At 45.7% G+C, this 9638-nt stretch overlaps 1 protein-coding gene across 1 annotated transcript in view; it reads left to right on the top strand.

Moving 5' to 3' along the window:
* Positions 1 to 631: 631 nt before the first annotated feature.
* LOC142585662 (cholesterol 7-desaturase nvd-like) overlaps positions 632 to 9638 on the top strand; it is a 55132-nt gene continuing 46125 nt past the window's right edge. Inside the window, exons 1-3 of the mRNA XM_075696637.1 lie at positions 632 to 805; positions 7866 to 7989; positions 8852 to 9040. Of these exons, the coding sequence (XP_075552752.1) occupies positions 632 to 805; positions 7866 to 7989; positions 8852 to 9040 (487 nt within the window). The remainder of the gene's footprint in view (positions 806 to 7865; positions 7990 to 8851; positions 9041 to 9638) is intronic.

Genomic DNA, 9638 nt, shown 5'->3' with positions numbered 1-9638 from the left:
CTGAACCGCGCACATGTGCAGCTACCCGGGCGTGTTGTTACAGTAGGTGTTGGAGGAATAATAAAAGCAAGCACATTTATCAGTATAGGCAATAATGTTCTTATATAAAGGCATTCATATGTACTCGACTACAAAGTAATACAATCAGAATAATGCGGAAACCATGCCAAGGCCCGATTGCCGGCTAGGGCTTCTGACAGATGGCTCGCTTGTTTATTCATGACTGTGGCATGCGACTCACACATTCGACAGCTCGAGTGCAAAAGCTCGGTCACCTTCATTAAGGTAGCTTAGTTTAGCCATCTTTCGGAGTTTCTTGTTGAGGTCACAACAGTTGTGAGCAAGGAGCACGGAAAATCGATACCTCGTTTCACTTTCCAGTGAACACCGCTACTCCAGTGCGGTCCGCTCCGGTGTCGGCATTGGTCGCAGTTATCGGCTCAGCGTTGGCGCCGGAAGACGGTGCCGACTGTTCCCTCAGCCTCTCAGACATGACGCACGCCGGTGGTTCCGCCTTTCCGAGCCACTGAACCACTCTGGCGCAACGATTGTTATCGACGGAGAAAAGGGCTGCTCCCACTGTCGCCGCTTCTCTCAGTCGGAACTCTTGGTTCGCTCCAAGCGATGTGCCATGGATGGCTCCGGGGCGTTCGGACGAAGTTTTGACCGCTTGCCCCAGAAGACGAGCGGAAGCCCGATCTCCTTGGACGCTCATGCTTTCGCGACGGCTGCCACCGTTGCGCTCGTAGCCGTCAGCGTTTGTTATTTTTGGCACAAGAAGAAGCTGGTCAGCGATTCCGAGAAGGTGCGTGACTTTGCCCCGCTAGCGATCGAGATGGCGTTTTTGTGCGCGTGAAGGCATGTTTGTACATGCACAGTCGAGTTCACAGCCATAGCAGTAAGGCTGTGGACTCGGGAACACTGAATGTCCGTGGAGCACATACAGTCTCAGTCACGTCCGCTGCTACCACAGGTTGTATAGGCATACAGCTCGAAGGTGAACGTGACCTTTGCCCATTACGGCAAGTTTGCCTAAATATACGCGTCTTAGAGAGCCACGAGAAGGCAGTCAGAGCTGTAAGGTTACTCATAACTGAGATTTAGTCGAAATAGGCACGCATTATAAAGTGCAAAAAAAGAAAGCAGGACGCACATAACTATGACTCCTGTAGTGTTCTTTTTTTCTGCAGTGTCGTATTTTGGGTAACTCGCCTCGGCGATAGTATCGCCGTCAGGCGCGCCCTGATTGGCTTGTTGAGCAAAATTGGAAGACGTAGTGCTCAACCAGCCAATCAGCGCGCCTGATGGCCAAGGCGATAGTATCGCCGAAGTGGATCATCGCAGAATACATCCCTAGAAGAGGACGGGTCAGGAATAGGGAGTGGTTTGCTACTGCCTGGCAATGATACTGTCAGCCCCGTCACCCACCCAAGTTAGTGGAGTTCGTGGAACTAAGTGAGCAGGCCCAGCCAGGTCACCATTAATTTTTCGGGTGTTTGACCACGTCTCAGCAGGTTTGAGCACAATTCTGTGTCCATACCTTAAGGCGAGAAAGCTTGCTTCAGAACCGGTCCACAGTCAGTTCATCTGGCTGTGGACTATGAGAAGCAGCGCTTCTGTTTTCTCCACTTTCAGGGAGCACAATTTCTAGCCATGCCTCACTACAATCTTACTTTGATTTTTTGATTCAGTGCTAATATGCTCCCTGTTGAAGGGGATCAGCTGTAGCCTAACAAAACCTACACGCGATTGGTGTGCCTACATATGGAGCCTTTCTTGGTGAGAGAAAAACAGGAAAAGAAAAAGCGGAAGGATACAGCGCTGAAAGAAAGTTACAGATGCGTTTAAGTCCCCTTACGTGCACTTAGTGCGAAAGTAGTATGACTCTTCCACGCGATACTTTTCACTTTGTCATGTGCTCAACTTGGACACAGTAAGGTTTAGGGGAGGGCCAAGTCAATTTTGGGAGTGGGTAGGTTGGTTTTGAACGCGGGTCAACTCAATTTGTGAATCGGGCAAAGTCAATTTTGGGAGTGGGCCAGGTTGGTTTTGAACGTGGAGCAACTCAATTTTCCAATCGGGCAAAGTCAATTTCGCAGTGCGAGTCGCAGCAGCAGGTCCAACGCCGGGAACGTCACGTCATCACTTGGTCACGTGGGTTTTGGTACAACCGGGTGTTAACTCTGGACACAGGCCGGATTTTCCGCTTCATGGGACATATTGTTACGTAGGAAGACGCCGACGGCGCAATAACCGGTGGGACCCTACTATCATGCTCGCCAACGTCGTCTTTTACCTCGGTGGCACACCTCGAGTTTGGTATCGGACGCACGAAGATGAGCTGATCAGTTGGGATTCGCTTAAGCAAAAGCTTCGAGACTTGTTCGGCAACCCCTACGGTCACCAACTTGCCGCGCAGAAGGTGCTTTCCGGTCGTGTGCAGACGTCAACGGAGCCCTACGTCACGTACATTCAGGACGTCCTGGCTCTATGCCGCAATGCTTTAATGCTTCCGCATTAAAAGGCAGTAGGATGTTGGGCTGGTTTTCTATCACGAAAGAGTACCAACAAGCTTCAGTTCAGAGTATACTGTTGCTTTTCTTGCCATGCATCGTAAGGCGAAGTTTGGCAGGCGCACGCACCATGAACGAAATAATTCCAGTAAAGTTTGCATGACAGCAGTTAGAAAGTTGGCCACTGGGAACGAGAGCATACTTTGCAAAGCGCCACTTCAGTTGTGTCCTTCTATGCTTGAGGGGTGCCTTTTGCGCTATTTTCCTCAGCATAATTATGCAAGTTCCAAAGAGGCCGAATTAACAAAGTCGACATTAGCGCATTATCACAATTCTTGGCGACAAACTCATTATTCAACTCAAGTTTGCGGAATTCCGTGGCTGTTCGACATGAACGTTGGGCAAACTTCTCAAGGGAAAAACTTCCCTTTAATCTCTGCTGTGCGAACTTTGTTGACTAAAGCTAATACAACGGGCACCAACCGCAAACACATCAGCTTCGGTTAATGTGTATTTATGACCTTCACAAGTCGTAAAAAACAAAACAAAACAACCCAGTCAGGTTGCGGATCCGAACAACGCCTTCACGATAGAGATCAGAAATGCCGCTGCACTTGCATTCATTCTTTCGTCAATAATTCCGTAAGAACACAAAAGTACTCGAGCTGTATTAATATCATTTCTGCGATATGCTAGAAGCAGAAGCAAGATATTAAGCTCAGCCTCGAAAGCAGGCCCTCGCGCTACTGTCAAGCAGCTTTCTGTGAACCCGATAACCACATGCATTCTTAGAGAGCTCACGTCACAAAAGATTTGTTTTATTATACCAATGTATACCGTTGCGCGCAGACTCTCTTGAAATGAGGTTGATTACCGTATTTGCACGATCCTACCGCGCCAACAATTGTAACGCGCAGTTATATTACCACCCAAATATTAAAAAAAACATAACTCGGTGCCGATTCTACCCTCACATCAAGTAATGAAACCTGAGTCGACGCGTAGCGTGTAGAAACGATCTTATCGAACATCCAAAGCACACAGATACGCACACAGGTGAATGCTAGTGGCCAGTCGCTATCATAGACAGACGACACCTCTTTTTCGCTGTCTGCCGACCACAGAAAGTCATTTTGAGTTCCATTTATTGCATTAGAAATGCCACCCTTCTTGAAGGCTCGCGCAACTACCATTTCCGGCAGGCCATTCCACACACCGTGGAATACGAGTACCTTGCGATGTCTCTGAGCGTCGCTTTCTTCACACGACCCGCCTGATGGCAGTGTGGCTAGCTACCTTGCATTGAGCTTTTTCTTTTTACTAAGAAGCGGTTTAATTTATAATTTTGAGTAGAATTAGTTACGATTGTAACGCGCAACCAAACTTGAACGAATCTTTTATTTAAAACAAGTGAACCTTAGAATCGTACAAATACTGCAGGATGCGTTTATTTCGAAGTGTAGCTACAAGAGGCCTTTCATAGGTAATTTGCGCCAATCGAGTACCCGCACACAGCATCTCAACAACACAAGCAGTGCATGGCTGACAACGCAAAAAGTGACTCTACTTCATTAAACACACGTTGCCTCTGCGAATACTCTGATCTGTATGGTTAGAGAAGACTGAGAGAAGTTACACGCCAAAGTCTATGCCTTATATGCCATGGGGGACGTTGTATTCCCAAGGAGGGCTCTGGAAACTGGAGGTTAACATATACTCCTCTTGTTTCTTGCGGCTTTACTTGAAAGCTATTATTGTATAAATTTGTTCTTTCTTTTTCTATTACAGTGTTGAGAATCGAATTTTTGTTGGGAGTAATGAGGTTCACTTCATCATCATCATCAGCCTGGTTACGCCCACTGCAGGGCAAAGGTTTCTCCGATACTTCTCCAACTACTCCGGTCATGTACTAATTGTGGCCATGTCGTCCCTGCAAACTTCTTAATCTAATCCGCCCACCTAACTTTCTGCCGCCCGCTGCTACGCTTCCCTTCCCTTGCAATCCAGTCCGTAACTCTTAATGACCATCGGCTATCTTCCCTGCTCATTGCGTGTGCTGCCCATGCTCCCATTTCTTTTTCTTGATTTCAACTAAGATATCATTAACTCGCGTTTGTTCCCTCACCCAATCAGCTCTTTTCTTATCCCTTAACGTTACACCTATCATTATTCTTTCCATAGCTCGTTGCGTCGTCCTCAATTTAAGTAGAACCCTTTTCGTAAGCCTCCAGGTTTCTGCCCCGCACGTGAGTACTGGTAAGACACAGCTGTTATACACTTTTCTCTTGAGGGATAATGACAACCTGCTGTTCATGATCTGAGAATGCCTGCCAAACGCACCCCAGCCCATTCTTATTCTTCTGATTATTTCAGTCTCATGATCCGGATCCGCAGTCACTACCTGTCCTAAGTAGATGTATTCCCTTACCACTTCCAATGCCTCCCTACCTATCATAAACTGCTGTTCTTTTCCGAGACTGTTTAGCATTACTTTAGTTTTCTGCAGAATAATCTTTAGGCCCACCCTTCTGCTTTGCCTCTCTAGGTCAGTCAGCATGCATTGCGGTTGGTCCCCTGAGTTACTAAGCAAGACAATATCATCAGCGAATCGCAAGTTACTAAGGTGTTCTCCATTAACTCTTATCCCCAATTCTTGCCAATCCAGGTCTCTGAATACCTCCTGTAAACACGCTGTGAATAGCATTGGAGAGATCGTACCTCCCTGCCTGACGGCTTTCTTTATTGGGATTTTGTTGGTTTCTTTATGGAGGACTACAGTGGCTGTGGAGCCGCTATAGATATATTTCAGTAATTTTACATACGGCTCGTCTACACTCTGATTCCGTAATGCCTCCATGACTGCTGAGTTTTCGACTGAATCAAACGCTTTCTCGTAATCAATCAAAGCTATATATAAGGGTTGGTTATATTCCGCACATTTCTCTATAACCTGATTGATAGTGGGAATATGGTCTATTGTTGAGTAGCCTTTACGGAATCGTGCCTGGTCCTTTGGTTGACGGATGTCTAAGGTGTTCCTGATTCCTAAGGTGTTCCTGTACCTTAGTAAATACTTTGTAGTCAACAGACAGTAAGCTGATCGGTCTGTAATTTTTGAAGTCTTTGGCGTCCCCTTTCTTATGGATTAGGATTATGTTAGCGTTCTTCTAAGATTTCGGTACGCTCGAAGTCATGAGGCATTGCGTATACAGTGTCGCCAGTTTTTCTAGAACAATTTGCCCATCATCCTTTAACAAATCTGCTGTTACCTGATCCCCCCCAGCTGCCTTCCCCCTTTGCATAGCTCCCAAGGCTTTCTTTACTTCTTCCGGCGTTACTTGTGGGATTTGGAGTTCCTCTAGACTATGCTCTCTTCCATTATCGTCGTAGGTCCCACTGCTACTGTATAAATCTCTACAGAACTCCTCAGCCACTTGAAGGATCTCATCCATATTAGTAATTATATTGCCGGCTTTGTCTCTTAAGGCATACATCTGATTCTTGCCTATTCCTAGTTTCTTCTTCACTGCTTTTAGGCGTCCTCCGTTCCTGTGAGTATGTTCAATTCTATCCATGTTATACTTCTTTATGTCAGCTGTCTTACGCTTGTTGATTAACGTGGAAAGTTCTGCCAGTTCCATTCTAGCTGTAGGGTTAGAGGCTTTCATACATTGGCGTTTCTTCATCAGATCTTTCGTCTCCTGCGATAGCTTACTGGCATCCTGTCTAACGGAGTTACCACCGACTTCTATTGCACATTCCTTAATGATGCAATAGTGGTTCACTTAGTTTTCCCTTAATATGCACAAATGTTATTCACGTTAGCCTGCATTTGTAGTTGACTTGTACTTATTCTCTTTCGTCTTTCTTACCGATGCTGTCTTTCCTAGCTCTTTGAGTTAGGTTAGCTCTAGCTTTTTAGTATAATTCGAATGACAAAAAACAGCGGAGGATCAGTGCAAGGCTTATATGACCTACAACCAAGTTATAAAACACCCAAAACCAAGGAGATCCTCATCATTATCGTCTTGGTTGTCCTTGACGTCGTCCTCATCGGCCTGCTTTACTACTCTCGCTTCTTGTTATTGCTGTTTTCTTTCGAGTATTTCTTTGCCCTTCTTTGAATAACAATTTGACTTGCGTTTCATTGCACCTTTCCATTCTTGGTCAATCTCACGTTGTGGGCACCTGACACAGCAGAGAATCATCGTCATCATCACCATGTCCACTGCAGTACAAAAGCTCCTCTTCAGCGGTCTCCTGTTGCCCTGTCATGCATAAGTAGAGTCCATCCTGATGGTGTCCACTGATAGTGTGTCATTTCACACCATCTAATTCTCTGTGCTCCTCGACCACATTATCGTTTTCCTAACACCCATTATGTTACTCTTAGAGTCCACTGGTTATTTGCACAAGCGACTCCCATTACCTGCTCGACTACAATTATTTTTCGTAACCTGAAATGGAATGTCAGCTACACCGGTTTTTTCTCTGATCCATCCTACCTTGTTCCTGTCTTTCAGTTACACCTACTATTTTCTGTTTTATCTCTCGTTGCGCGGTCCTTAGTTTGTTCTCCAAGTTCTTTCTTACACTCGATTATAGTAGTGTACGTTTACGAAGGTTCGAAAAGGTCACTATGGTTAGTGGTGTGGAAAGTATGAAGGAGAAGCGCACAAACAATATTTTTTCTTAGCGTACAGATCTCCACAAAGTCCTAAGGCTAAGAAGTTCCAGTTTACTATTTGCTTCGTTCTTAACGTTGGCCAAAGGCGCTGAAGTTAGCCCCAAACTGCCCTTCGAAGTCCCTTTTAGTCATTCGACCAAGTCCGGATTCGCTTGGACGTAAGCGGGTAGCAGTAGAGAAAAAAATTATTCCTTATTTTGTAGTTCAACCCGCCAAGCGAATTTCGCCGCCAGTATACCCGCAGGTCACTGTGCGCATTACTACGTGGTTGACCACCGCCGCGAATATAATTTGCGTATAACGCCTATCGCCACCATCAGTCGCCGGTGCCCGGACGCGACCCAATGGGGTAACGCTGTTATTAGAGCAAATTTTTGCTTATACATGTCCCGTTGTTCTTTGAGAGATACAAAGTTCTGCTTGGCTAAAGCGACTTTCCCTTCGCTAGATACAGGTTTAGAGCACCTAGACTTTCACAGGAGCTTCATCTATTCAGATCAGTTCAGGATATTACACCTAAATGATGGCTCGAGAACTTATCTCACGTGGTCTAGCAGCAACTGTGCTTATGTGCGTAGTTGCGCACAATTATTTTTCACAAAGTTTGTGAAAGTGAACTGATAGTGACAAGGCATCTGCAATCAAAGTGATTATTGTCTTTTCAGCCTATACGTACACGTACAGCGCGAGCCTTCAAAAACTGCCCACCCGTTTTCCCGAATGGATGGATCCCAGTTCTTGAGTCTGCACAACTTCAGACAGGGGAAGTGAAGGCTCTCAACGTCATCGGTGAGTTGTTCGTACTCTGCGCATACTTGGAAGTTGCGATAGAGATTATGAATGCCCTGTAACACGTCAGAGGGCTGAGCGAGTATAAGGGCAGACCCAGACTCGGTCATGTGAAGGGGAAGATAGCTATGCGGCTTTAAAGAGAGGCCTATAAATCTTTCATGCAGGTTTACAAAATCCGCCTAGGCTCCAGCTGAAGTTCTGATATTACGTCAGGTGAAATCTTAGTCCGACTGGGTGGTTTTATATAGAACATATAGGCAGACCTACGTGACACTAAAAAACTAGAAAAAAAAAGCCGAATGCACAAAACTTCGCTATCGCAACCATTGTTTCTTACTGGCTGGTTGCTTTCGGAAAAGGCATGTGTGCTGTCGCTAAATCTCTGAGGCCCGCTCTTACAAACCATCTTAGTGTATGAAATATTCTGCGCATCGCTTTGCTAGTGAAGGTAGCCAGTCAGTGAAACAGTTCATGAAACGAAAACCTTCGTGAGTGCGGCTATGGCTTATAGATGAGTAACATTGAAAATGTATAAACTCGAGATCGTGTGTTCGATCTCCTCCATGGAGTTCACATTTAGATGGGGGAGAAATGCCAAAGCGTTTCTGTACTTAGATTTAGGTGAACATTAAAGGAGCGGAGGTGGTCAGAATGAATCCGGGGCACCGTGATACAGATTTCCCCTCCTACAGCATGCTTCATAATCAGATCTTGGTTGACGTAATACCCATGAATTTATTTAATTCATTAAATAGTTAGCAAATGATTTACTTTCTACATATTTACAAACTTTCTTAGTGTGTAAAGTTCTGCTATGCATCAATTTTCGGCTCCAACTGTGCGTCTTTTTTCCTTCAAGGCTTAGAGCTTGTAGCGTTCCGCACCGAAGATGGCGTTGCGCATGTTCTGGACGCTTACTGCCCCCACCTGGGTGCCCACCTGGGGGTGATGGGCCGCGTGGTGGGAGACTGCATAGAGTGCCCGTTCCACGGGTGGAGGTTCCAAGGAGACACCGGCGTTTGCACACACGTCCCATACGCTGTGAAAGGTAAGGCGTGTGTGCTTTTCTAAAATTTATACTACAAGAGTTATAAATCATCATACACATTAAGTCTAACTTGCTACGATAGCTACCGCTGTCGTAGCTTATTGCTGTTGTCATCTGGGTTCGTATTGCTGAAGAGTCATGTTCGGCAACTGCTTTCTCTAGGGGCCTCACGGCATGCGCGATGCCTTAATTTATTATGCAAAAAAGAGGTGAGGCATGCAGACAGGACACAAGAGTAGCAAAGTGGACAACACGTGTTGTCCACTTCTCTACTTTTGTGTAAAGTTTGCACGCCTCACCTCTTTTTTGCCCAATGAATTCTTACCAACTAGCTCAGTTTTCTGTCGTTCTAAGCCTTAATTTAGTAAAGCGACGACCTTTTACCACCATCAATGTACTGATCGACTGTACCATGGGACGTGAAAATAGACGTTACATCTAGAATAAATGACATTGTATGGAAGACCGCTACGGTTGATTGATTAGGTTTAACATCCCAAACAACACTGAGACTATTAGAAGCGTCGTAATGAAAATCTCCAAAGTAATTTCGATCAGGTGGAGTCCTTCGATGTGCATTCAAACCTCCCTGCACGGG

This window comes from Dermacentor variabilis, chromosome 1 (assembly GCF_050947875.1).
Source record: "Dermacentor variabilis isolate Ectoservices chromosome 1, ASM5094787v1, whole genome shotgun sequence".
In the NCBI taxonomy this organism is placed as follows: Eukaryota; Metazoa; Arthropoda; class Arachnida; order Ixodida; family Ixodidae; genus Dermacentor; species Dermacentor variabilis.
Note: the sequence above shows the minus strand (reverse complement) of the source record. Positions and strands in the feature narration are given on the sequence as shown.